Here is a 13,237-nt window from a genome sequence, read left to right as displayed (position 1 = left end):
AATCAGTCATGGTCTTCTCATCCTAAGCATTCTTTCTCTTTCTCACTCCATCAATCTGTCCCAAAGGGCCTTTTCTCATTGACCTTGTGGATCATAATTTTGTTGGTCTTCTTTTTGCCTTCAACACTTTTTTTTTCTGCTGAGTGCAGTAGTTGTCCTGCCTATCCAGCTGTGTGATGAATTAGCAAGGTGATGGGGCTAACAAAAGAACAAAAGATTCCCTTAAGTCAGAACAGATTGGTGTCTAATGTATTATTTTAAAATTAGAAATAAGATTCACATAGCCTATTCCCTCATGCACTGAAAAAATAACTCTTCCCCTTGAGCTACTAACTTTTGATTAACAGAGTCACATTGTCGCCTTATTGCTCATGATGCTGGGGAGTCATACTGTGATGAAATCCTTTTTGCTTCCAGTTCAATTAGTGAATTAATGTCAAAAATCCTATGTGATAGTGCATTCCAAAAGAATACATTCATAGCCTATGAGAGGAAAGGTGTGACAAATACTCATTTGCTTTATTGCTGTCTGATACAGATATAACGGCCTTACATAGGGATATGCAAAACCCTAGTCACACTGGACTGAGAATGTAAAACCAAGCATGGTGTACTATACAGGACAAACACTGACTGTTTTCTGGAAGTTGCTAGAACTGGATCATGTTTGTCTTATAGGATCCTGCATCATATTTTATGTTATCTTGTTTAGGTGACATTTGCTCTTCCCGAGGAGCAAGTCTTTCTATGACTTTGCCAAAAAATTATTTCTTGCACCACAAATATGAATGGCCTATTTGCATGACAGCAATCATGACATCACACATATGCACATCTCAGGAAACTACTTTCAGCTGCCATAAAATAATAAGAAATTACTCTTGGCCTAAAATGAAACATACATTTCTAGAAGAAGCCACAAGATACCAGGGTATGAATGCTTCACACATTCATTTGAACTGCTTGTCTCTGTGATTTTAGTAGAGAAATTACCCTTTTTATTAAAGGGTTAACAATTCCATCAAAAAAAGAGAGATTTCAGAAAAAAAAGTTAAGCGTTCATAAGCTAGTATTTCACAACATAATCTCAGGGGTAGAGTATGTCATGTTCTGTCATTGAATTTAGAATTCATCCCACAAATGAGGAGGACTTACACAACTCAGTCATGACTTGAGGTATGAATGGTCCTGACTTGGATGTCCAATTCTGTATGCAACCACTAAATGTTGACCATTCTCAATCTGTTGCCCCTCTCTACTTCTAAAGTGATGAGGACTGAAATCACTCAAAATCAAAGGTGAAACAGATCCTTTTGTAAAAAAGTCATAAGAATAATTACTATTTAATGCATCATTGGGCTTCTAAGAATTGTAAATAATTTTGCAACACCAAGTTATAGTCCAGCAATTTTATTTTAAATTCACAAGCTTTCGGAGGCTTCCTCCTTCGTCAGGTGAACGATGTGAAAATTGGGCAGTGATAAGTATAGTGAATGTAACTGTTTCCACATGACAAAAAACAAATTCAATTGGTTGCATGTTCAAGGTCACTTTTTAATCCAGACATTCAGAGGCACAAAAATAATGCTGAAAGCAACTTAGACACTGTTGTGATTGATTACTGCAAGGTGCAAAATAGAAACAGAGCAAAATGAGTGCAAAATTAAATAGTTATCAGCAACTCCTTTGTGACCATGAGAACAAATATCATTTAAAAGGGCAGGTACCATCCTATTTTTATTTTTTGCTTGCAAGGACAATCACTTTTGTAACTAGCTGAAATGATGACATCACTAAACAAGGATGTCATTGCATTGATCCCAGACAAAAAGGGTTGTCCATGTTCAGACTGCTACCTGTCATTGGTCATCAGCACTATGGGCAATGTCTTAAAATGTTGTCACTAAATAAACAGGTTGGGCTATTTCAGATTGTTTCACAAATTGTGCAAACAACCAATAAGATGATGCACTTCTTTGGCCACTAAGTGATAAATTGTAACATTGATTACAGATACAATTTACTCCATAAGCTCATTCACTGCCAGAGCAGACATATAGGGTGCAAAGTTAAACTTCGTCAAGGTGCAAGGCAGGCAATTTTCCCTCCTGATGGAGGTGGCCGATCCGCTACCACCCGTTTTTGGGTCCATGCTGAAGTAAAATTATGCTCCCATAATGCACTACATAACGCATCTATGGAGCTGCCCTTTAGCACGAAGAGAAATTGATTGGAAAAAAATGCACAAACTTGACAACTGTGTGAACTCTGGTGTATTTGCACAAGAGTAGTGACAGGTCATGCAAGAGACAAAGTAAAACAGCATCATCAATAAGAAAAGAAAAAGCTACTAACAGATTATGTTATAAGTATGTCCTAACATTGTGCAAGGCTCTGTAACCTTTGTGACGTGCCTTTGTAGGCCTCTGTAGGAACTAACTTTAGTACTGAAACCCTATGCAGTGTTACACCACATATGACACAAGCTTCACGTTCCAGTTTCCTACAGTTTTGCACTGCAACTTTGTGGAGGTAACTGGATCATTATATAGATTATTTACAGACAGCACATGACTTAAAATCAGAGAAGCCCCACTCCAGGCCACCTCACTGTACTGTACATCGGTGCCTAATTTATCCAGAACTCCTGCAGTGATCAAGCCAGAAAAAGATGACTTTTCTCATTGCTATCACAGCCATGCACCTGTTTGGCCTAAACTGGCACCTGCAGCCGATGGAAGGGCAGATGTATCAGATCGGTGAGAACAAAGCCAGCAGTTGGCCAGTGCCAACGGACGTCACATTGTCTCCCTCTGGTGGCACAGGTTTAGACTTGCCTGAGAGGAAAGGCAAAGGAACCAGTGAAGGTATGGTCTACTGTAAACATAATCAATACTATGAAACTGCCTTTAAATCTGCAGTGTACTTTATGTTTGATCTACAAGACTTTATTTGTAAATTATATTTTTAAAACTGTACACACAATATTCCCTTTTAATATTTTTCTGCCTTCGTATTGTTACAAAACATATTTTGAAGAGAGTTTGCTGATTCTCAAACAATTTTATGATCTCTTATGAGCTTTTGTTAAATTAGTTTGCACCGCATTCAGTGTATATGTATTGTGGTGGATTACATTTTAATGAAGCAATGTTATTTTATAAGCATGACTTATTCATGTAAACAAAGGGCTGCTTTGGGGATATTGCGCATAGTGGCAGTCATGGAGTCAGATGTAATTTTTACAATAACAACATATTCCAAAAATTGTTCAGATGTGACGATCATATCTGGGATGCTGTTCAAAAACTGCTGTGAAAATTAAAATACACTCCATGTCTGGTACTGAGTTGGATACCCTTCAAATTGGACCCATTCTTACATTCCAAATTTACCATCCTGCAACATATTAATGCAAGGTGACAGCCCATTTCTTGAATCTGCCGACTCTGCTGTTAAATCAATATCTAGAGGGCTGTGTCATGAAGAATTTTTGATTTGCAATTCAAACACTCTTTCAATTATTTTGAAGTGATTATTCTCTGCCAGTAGATGTCACTAGTGGGGATTGTGTTTAACTATTAGTTACATTGGTGGTTAAAAAGTGTCTGAATGTTTCTTAAGGAAAAAATAATTTATATATATATTGTCAACACATAGCTTAGTTGTTCTCATTTTCTACATTACAACGTGTAGATGGTGGCTACACTTCAAAAGTACTTGGGACGTTCTGAGGTTGTGAAAGGGCGCCATGTAAATGCAAGCATTTCTTTCTTTCTAAATCATTTTACATATTGAATAGTTAGTATCTCCCATTTGATACAGGGTTTCCATTCCTTACCAAATGGGCTGATCCAGCGTTGATTGACACAATAGCATTGACACCAAAGGGACTTGTAAAGAAGTTTTAAAAATACTGATTTTTCAGTCATCTTTTTCCTTCCTTTTTCTGAACTGTAATATGTGCCTAGCTGTGCCTGTGGAATCCAGGACTAGAGTAAAGCCCACCTGATTTTGGGGGAATTGACTGGCTGGGCTGAAATATTAATTCCATTCAGATTTGTTGTAAAATGACTGTTCCCTCTGTCCAATGAGAAACATTGAAGAGACAAATTTCCACAGGTACTATATATTATATTCCTGTATTTCAGTTGTTCAGATCTGAGTTTGAGTTTTGTAGCCTGTGATTAGCTTGAGTCAAAATACCATTCTGTCATACGCAAACTTAATTTTCTCGAGCTTTTTAGGCTTTTTAAATTGTAGGGGTTTTTTATTATTGAGAAGCCAAGTCTCAGTGCAGGACATCACCGAGTTTCAAAACACTTATCGAGAAGATAAGGTAGAAATGAAAGTAGTTATTAAGTAATACTAAGCTTTAGTTTTAATTACAAAGATTGTAGGAGGAAGGAAAGACTGTGGGAGGGAAAGACTTCAATTCTGAGATCCTGGGGAAAAAATGAGTTGAAGAAGGCAGCTTTGTAATGAGTCTTGATCTCAACACAGTATGGCTGTAGGCAAAAGTCCAGAGAGTGGGGAAGCTGACAGACCTGGCAGGGATAAAACTTTATTTCAATCATAATGGTTGAACAAAGTGAAAAAATGAAGGAAAGTTCTTTACCAAGATTGTTAATATTAGAATTGGAGGAGCCAAAAAGATCAACTTTCTCTTTAGGATAGCTAGTAAATCTTCCATTAAGGCAAGAGATTGGTAGAAAGGAGGATTCACAGAAGTTACAATTGGTAGTTTGGCAAAGGATCTGAAGGGGCAGCTGCTGGAAGGACAGGAAGACAACAGTTGACACTTCTTAACAATAAAGCTACATTTAACAGCTCTAATAATGGATTTAAAGAAACTGTGAGCAGAGATGAATTTGTTTGAAAATACTTCAGACTGATCAAGATGCTAAGTGCCATAGGCAAAATTTTTACCAGACAGAGCAGTAGAACTAGTGTCATTTAACCAAGATGTAGCACCACATCTGACTGAGGAGTTAAAATGAGATATGAAACCCTCCCTGCCAACTAGAATTACATCAGTTACTTTTCTGGCACAAATGGAAGGATCAGGAGACAGGCAGCAGCAGCTGGGCTGGGGCAGGCAGCAAGGAATTCTCAATGATTGTCCCAGTTGGTTACCTTATAATGCCAAAAAGGCAGCTGGTTTACACACAGTGTGATTTGTTGCAGGATATTGTAGAAGAGGTTACATGGTGGACAGAGTACTGCAGTGATGAGGAGACAGACACAATGGCCCCAATATTTACGGGGAGGCGTGTTTGCGGGGGGCAAACGCAGAAATGCCGGGAACGCAGAAGTCCTGCCGAATTTAACGGCAGGACCTCATTATCATTTATGTAGTCCGTTTCCCGCGAGCGGTAGAAGGCGGTCCCCGGCAACCGGGAAACATCGCTGGTTGGTGAAGTGGGGGGGTGGGGGGTAGTCGGACCGGCAATCGGGAGGGAGGGGGGACCAGGAAACATCGTGGGTTTGGAGGGGGTGGACGACCGATCGCAGCAGAAGGTTTGCTTCAGGGGCCGGGGGAAGCACTCCTGCTCCTCCTGGCCCACAGGCAGTGCTATAAAAAGCACTTACCTGCTGGATCCAGCTGCTCCGAATCATGGGAAACTTGGCGGGCCAGCATTAAATTTAAATGGCTGCCGAAATATAAGGAACGTAACCTTATTTACATATTATAATCACGAACGTGCCTCTCCAGAGCGAGTTTCACAGACGCCTCCAAACCTGCCCTGGTTAAAACAGAAGCCAGGTACATTCGCAACGGGTTGGGGTCGGGTTTCGGCAGTTTGCCGATTTTAACCCCACCCCCCCCCCCCGCCCGCGACCCTCTGCTGCCCGCATGGGGGGGTAAAAATTCCTCCCAATGTAAGAGTTAGGATTGGAGAAAAAAAGAAAGACTTGCATTTCTATACCGCCTTTCTTGATCTCAGGATGTCCCAAAGCGCTTTGCAGCTAATGAAGTACTTTTGAAGTGTATTCGCTGTTGTAATGTAGGAAACACGGCAGCCAGTTTACACACAGCAAGGTCCCACAAACAGCAATGTAATAATGACCAGATAATCTGTGTTTTATTTTTCGTGATGTTGGTTGAGGGCTAAATATTGGCGAGGACACCGGGAGAACTCCCCTGTTCCTCTTCGAAATAGTGCCATAGACTTTTTTACACTCGGTTTAACATCTCATTCAAACGTCAGCAGCTCCACCAGTGCAGCACTCGCTCAATGCTACACTGGAGTATCAGCCTAGATTTTGTGCTCAAGTCTCTGGAGTGGGACTTGAACCCACGACCTTCTGACTCAGAGGTGAGAGTGCTACCCACTGAGCCACAGCTAACAAAAAAAATGTTTCGGAATTTTGCTGAATTATCAGGATAATTAGATTAGATGGATTGACATTTTTAATGACAGGAGAGCATAGCACTTGGCATTACTGCTCTGTCCTATATATGATGTGGAGATGCTGGTGATGGACTAGGGTGGACAAATGTAAGGAATCTTACAACACCAGGTTATAGTCCAACAGTTTTATTTGCAAATCACAAGCTTTCGGAGCTTACCTCCTTCGTCAGGTGAGTGACCTGACGAAGGAGGTAACCTGACGAAGGAGGTAAGCTCTGAAAGCTTGTGATTTTCAAATAAAACTGTTGGACTATAACCTGGTGTTGTAAGATTCCTTACATCTGTCCTATATATGACATCACTTTCAGGGACATGAGAATGAACATAAGAACGCGCATTTCATTTGAATTGGAACTTGGAGTAGAAATATGTCAGGAGGAAACTAGAAAGGGTAAGAGTCAGGAAGAGGTGAAATTAGATTTCAGTGAAAAACGAAAGATGAAGATGGGGAAAATTGAAATTCGAGGAGATGTCACGAGTGCTGCAGAAATGCAAGTTTAAAGCAAGAAAAGGCTGCACTGGGCATAGGTCGGGGTGTCTTGGAGGCAGTGCTAAATTATACATCTTTAGGTTGTACTTGAAAATAGTTCATGATATCAATGGAAGGAAGAAAAAGCAAAGATATGGGGCTATCACCACTGTAACATGCTGGTTTGCCATGTGGCCTTTTTATGGCCTCTTATCAGGCATCTACAATGAGGAGATATAGAATATGCCATGATGTTAGGAATGTAATTTATTTATAAAAACATGCTTTATGTTTGCAATTGTCTAAAAATCACTAAAAATAGGTACTTGCACAGATACCTGTCTTAGTAATATGTGTAGATGAACTGAATGAACCGTAGTCACTCTATCGGACACCTTAAGAGATTGAAGCAGGATGTTTTGATAGCCAGGGCATTGATCCCATTGACTGGTCCATTCCTGTTTATTACACTGTAGGAGTTCTTAAAATATGCTTGAAACAGACTGCTGGGTGGTTTTTAAAGTCTCTATACACAGGGAAATAAATCTAGACTGCAATCCATGTACTTTGATTCAAAACTACACTTACCATTCATTTTATAAAACATGATTCATGTAGCATCTATAAGTCAGCTCAGGATCCATTGCACTCCTCATGTATGAGAAGAAGTCTTAATGTTTTACATTGAGGATGAAAAACAATAGGAGGAAAAATGGAAATGATTGGAGGGGCAGGCACAATCATAGAGAAGGATTTTGAGGAGATTTGTGAAAGTAGGGAGAGGGTAGCCAGGTGGAGGGATCTAGGGAGGGTGTTCCAGAGAGCAGTAGTCTTAACAGCTGAAAGAGTAGCCACCAATGATGGAGCAGGAAATGAGAAATAACCCGATGTCAGAGGAGTGGAGGATGTATTATGGGATGTATGGATCGAGGGGCCGAAGCTGTGGAGGAATTTGGAAGCAATGGCAAACAGCTTAAACTCAATTTGTTGGGGCATGGCAAGTTAGTGGAGCTTGGAAATGATGGGAACTATGCAGGTTAGGACGTAGATCGTGGTGTTGTGAACAAGTTATAATTTGTGGCGGCTGGAGGTTGGAGAGCATTGTAGAAATTTAAGGTTCTAAATGGTTGGTTGAATAATAGTGCTGGGAATTCAGAAGAATTTGTAGTTTACTTGAAAATTCAACTTAAACAAAAAAAATACAGTGTATTCACAGTTTCTTAATTTAAATTATCTAATAATTCTGTTTTTTGCAGTAAATTCCCACCCTGTTGTTATTTACGTTGCTTAATTCAAAGTATTAGATAATTGAAAACTTCTTAGCACCAAAAACAACTTTGAATTATCAGGAATAAACTGTATGAGCAGAAGTTCAAATAAAAAGTATGATCCATTGTGAGAAGCCAAGTCTTTTTCTTGAAGACCATTTATTTTAGCAGCTGTTAATGAAGTATTTTTTGTCAATCCAGAAAACAAAAGCAGCAACACAACATTTGCCAAAAATCACTGCAAACTTTATCAGAAGGCAGAGGTATATTAAAAGGGAATCTTGTGTGATATTGTTTCTGATTATTAAAAAAAAATGCCAACAAAAAAGATTAGTGATTTTACTAATTCTAACTAACAGCACAAAATCTGCAGAGTAACAGCCTGAGTTGAATGTTAAGGTTAAGTGAATTATAGACATGCATTTTTCTGAAGCACAAAATAAGACTATAAAGAGAAATCTTTTTGCCAAGGTTAGGAAATGTCTAGGCAGATCTGAGCCTGAATGGCAGATAGTTAGCCTCCCGAGAGCTCTATATTAAAAAGGCAGTCACAGCAGTTAAATGTTATTATAGGTGTACAGTTATATGATGCAAAATCAATAATCTTCAGATAGCAAGCCACAGGATTGTCGATGCGAATAGCAGAGCTAACTTTTAGAGAAATAAAATTTAATTTCACCAATCTGTAACCAGCAGCATTAGAACATCACTGTGTAGCTAGGTCAGTTTTTAGTCACAGTTTGTCTTAGATTTTGGAAAATCTAAATTGCAGATTTTTTTTAAAGGCTTCTGAAATGATTTGTGAAAGTAGGTCAGATTCTAAGATCATTACGCAGAGCTGGGTAATAAACACTGCATTTAGTTTTTGTCTCTGCATATTATGATTTTGCTTTCCCCCCTCTCTCTACTTTCTTCTAAAGTATACTAAATTTGAAACCTTTCGAACAGTTTGCTTCTTCAGATTTCGGTGCAGCAACTTTCTCCTCATTTAACAAGAAATCACAATTCTCTTGATCTATTTTCACAGGAAAAACAGACAATTTAATCCCAGAAGATAGCTATATAGATTCAGGAGAAATTGATGTTGGTCGGAGAGTCACCCAGAAGATACCACCAGGCATGTTTTGGCGCACTCAAGTGTTCATAGATCACCCAATGTATTTGAAATTCAACGTGTCGTTGGGAAAGGATGCTCTAGTTGGGATTTATGGTCGGCGTGGCCTTCCACCATCTCACACCCAGGTAAGTACCATAGCACATTAACTCAATCATTTGAGTAAAGCAGCAGGATTTTTTTAATCAGTGGGCTGTTTACTCCTAGGTTGATGCGACAATCTCCCATTTTCTCCAAGTGCAGCTACTAGGGAACAACCTCTCAGTGTCAAGGCTGGCAAGAGGGTACATCAGTGGCATTGAGACCAGTGAGTCTATGTTCCACTTTCCATGGCAATGCCATCACTGATGGAGATCTGACCAATGGAAAGCTACCTTTGGCAAGGCTGAAGGCAGCTATCTCAGCTAACACATAAAAACATTAAAAAATGGAACAAGAAAAGGCCCATCAGGACCACTCTTTTCAATGACCACAAACCATCTATCCTATCATGAAGTCTCCCCAAAACATTTGGTTCAAGGCCAAGTGCTAAAATTCTGAACTTCAATATAGAAGTGAATAGCATATCACCTAATAACATTTAAACAATCGATAGAAGCAGGTGAAAGTGTTTAATTTACAGTTTTATCGTGATGAAAAATAGTTTTAAATAGGTTTCAGTCTTGTGTTTTCCTTTCTGGTAAACAATAAGGAAATCCATAGTATCAATTTCAAAAGTAACTCCAGTGCCCAGACAGTATAATATCCTAATGTTTAAGAATGGGAAAAGATCACTGGGTTCAAACAAGCCATTCCCTTTTTCATAGACCAACCTCACAGCATCCTTCAATATTTTCTTCAGAAATGTATCCCATTGTCTCTTGAATCCATTTCCGTGTCTGTTTCAATGGCCATCTCTACTTACATATTCCCCAAGAAAAACCTTCCTCAAGCACCTAGTGCAAATGAGCTGTATAACTTCATTACCTTTCCATAGTTAAGTATCTTTTAAATTAGTCAATTGTGTTCTGTTCAAATTCATTTTGAGATGAGAATTTCAAGAACTCATCTCCAATTTAATCCCATTTCATACATGCAGAAAACAATTTGCTTTTGATCCTCATACATCCACTGCACCTGGGACACCTTTCTATATACCAAGTGCTTGCAATTGAGGGAAACTGGAGCAGCAGAACAGATATCTCACAAATTTGACTCTACTGATTGAATAAAAATATGTGGAGAAATTGTAGTTAGGGTGGGAGATTTCCTCTGTGCACTGAGGGTAACAAAATCATCAACCTGTTTATATAGAACAGGTTTACCATTTTGTTATTCCTGGTGTACAGAAGAAATCTTCCTTTCCCCTCCAAGGTGTCAATGGACAAGTAAGAGATTTCGCACAGTTTAAAACATGCTTCAACAATCCAGGTTCAGCAATTCATGGTTAACTCTGATTTTAAACATGCTGCTCAAAGTAATGGTCTGGGAGAGAGCTCCACACAAGAAACAAAGATTAGTGACTCAAATCTTTGTATCTTTGCTAAAACTCTGCTGAACTAAATTAATTCTATACCACAAATCAATGATTTATATTTGGATTAATTTACCTGAACCCCCAAAATGTTAGTGTAGTACTAACTGTGACAGAAGAAGAGTGGTGGAAACCAGCTCAGAATCTAAAATTCTCAAGCACCTGATGTTAGACTTAAGCTTTTTGATATGATGTACTATATTCAAGAAATGCATAAAAAATCAAGTCTCATGAATTTCAGAGCTCAGAGCCTCTGCTTATACTACTCACACTGTAAAAATATCACTTGAGTAAACATACATTGTGCCTAGGATCAATCCAGTTCAGCTCAGCTCCTGAAGTGTAAAAGTACCAGTGAAAAGTTTTGTTTGTATTTTTAAGGAGAAGCTAGAACTAAGCATTTGCTCCAAATGTTCATCTCCATTTTGGATTTGCATTTCAAAACCTGGACCCATCTGTACATTATTCTTAGCATGTTTTTTAAAGTTCAGGGACCTCCCTCCCCCCACAACTGTTGTCTATTTACTATGGCTGTAGTTCAGAACACTTCCTACAGTACATATTGCATCAAAATAGCTTAGCCTTGTATTAATGTCACTTAGGTTTTGTTTTGAAAGTATCAGCAATACTGATACAAAGTAGTTCTAACTGTTTATCTGAAAATATCGCTGAGTTGATTTCATCTACAGAATGTTCATGTTGCAGTTTGAAGAAGAGGAGCTAGGATCATTAAGGCAAAACTAGAGATGCAATCAGTAGAATGAATGATAGTTTGAAAACTGAACAAGACAATCAGAAACAAGGGAATAGACTGATTCCGAACATCAACCATTGCCTAAATGGAGTCAGCCATTGTCGGCTCCTGCATAGCTGGCCCTGGAGAATAGCATTTTGTGCAGTATTTCTACAAAAGTTGATTCTACAGGGCAGGTGATGTTTTGAGATTGATGTATACCGTGGTTATGATGCAGCAATTACAGCAGTATGTTTTGTCACTGTTTTCTGGTAGTTTGGCTTTGTGGAACTGTTGGATGGCAGACGCCTGCTCGCACAGGAAGTGAGAAGTCTGGAGGGATTCCACTACCAGCACAGAAGCTTGATCCCTCTGACAAATCGTGAGACAGGATTCATCAGATATCTGGATTCTGGAATCTGGCATTTAGCCTTCTACAATGATGGGAAACATATGGAGCTGGTCTCCTTTATAACCACAGCCGTAGGTAAGCTCTTACTGCAACATGACATCCATAAGTGCATTTTAAAAGATTGTAAAATCTTCAAAATCAATCACAGTTATTAGTTGTCTTTTTCACAGTGTATAATTCATCCCTAATTTCTCTGAAAGAAAGGGGCTTTCTTTCACAGAAGTCTGTTATTACATAAATGAAATAGCTTCATAGTTCTGACAAGTTCAAAGTACTTGTTCATCTGACTTGTATGTGCTGAATTATCTTAAATACTCAAACTTTCCACCATTCTATTTTATACTTGTTTTTGCATTGATCTCCTTTTCTCATCATCTGCCAGTTTGTACAGGTTTTGGTTTAAAAATTAATATGGAGAGACTCATGACTAATAATTTAGCCTTAAGGTAATTACATAAATGTAAATTTGTGACATCATTAACTGCTCTGTTTTAAACTGCTGTATTAATTATTAACTTTCTTGCAACATAAAGAATTCTGGGAACTACACCTTATGACCTACCAAACAATAGGTTTAAATAAAAAGCTGAAGACCATTGCAGGAGGGAAATGAAAGTGATCTGAACATGGACCTAAATGATAAAGACCTAGATCTGTTGAATGATCCTTTCTAATATTTAATTTTAAATACCTTTTGATTTGCAAATTATTGAACAAAGAATTTTTGAAGGCATTGCATTTCTTGCCTTTTTGTTGTAAACTTCCCTAAAACCACAAAATAAAATATGCAGAACTGGTGGAGAAAACCTAGATGAGAGACTTTATAATTAATTCACCTCCTCCCCCATCCGAGTCAGTTATGTTCTTCAATGCAATATTCCATCATTCAAATCAATTTGGAAAACATGACAGACTGACCAAATAACTTTCATCATTACATATATTTCAAACTATTTACATTTGTTGAAAGTGCAATTATAGTTTTGCAGCAGTAAAAACACAGGAAAATGGTTATTGGAATAAATATTATTGTTCAAATGATAGGGTGTCATTTTAACCAGGCATGTTAGGTTAAAATTACCCTTAACAAGCCCTCAGATAACCCAAATCAGCCATAATGCAAGAGAAAAGCTATTGAGAATTTACTTACTAGGACGGGTATCATTGGACAAAATGTTCCGTGGGTGTTTGGTTCCAAATATTAAACAGGTTTTTGGCTGGCACTCCAATCCCAAATGTGCTGAATTCTGCATTTGTCTTATATTTTATTTTCATTTTACCAGTGCTCATTCTTATCAAGTTCCAGTAACTG

At 38.4% G+C, this 13,237-nt stretch overlaps 1 protein-coding gene across 8 annotated transcripts in view; it reads left to right on the top strand.

Annotated features, from left to right (window-relative positions):
* tenm4 (teneurin transmembrane protein 4) overlaps positions 1 to 13,237 on the top strand; it is a 414,166-nt gene that overhangs the window by 215,390 nt on the left and 185,539 nt on the right. For 5 of the 8 annotated variants that reach the window (XM_067986263.1, XM_067986262.1, XM_067986257.1 and 2 more), the window contains 3 exons: positions 2,697 to 2,825; positions 9,181 to 9,395; positions 11,790 to 12,000. In XM_067986263.1, the coding sequence (XP_067842364.1) occupies positions 2,697 to 2,825; positions 9,181 to 9,395; positions 11,790 to 12,000 (555 nt within the window). Of the gene's footprint in view, positions 1 to 2,696; positions 2,868 to 9,180; positions 9,396 to 11,789; positions 12,001 to 13,237 lie in introns of all 8 variants that reach the window. The other 3 variants (XM_067986259.1, XM_067986258.1, XM_067986256.1) reach the window with 1 other exon arrangement.

Source organism: Heptranchias perlo, chromosome 6 (assembly GCF_035084215.1).
Source record: "Heptranchias perlo isolate sHepPer1 chromosome 6, sHepPer1.hap1, whole genome shotgun sequence".
In the NCBI taxonomy this organism is placed as follows: Eukaryota; Metazoa; Chordata; class Chondrichthyes; order Hexanchiformes; family Hexanchidae; genus Heptranchias; species Heptranchias perlo.
Note: the sequence above shows the minus strand (reverse complement) of the source record. Positions and strands in the feature narration are given on the sequence as shown.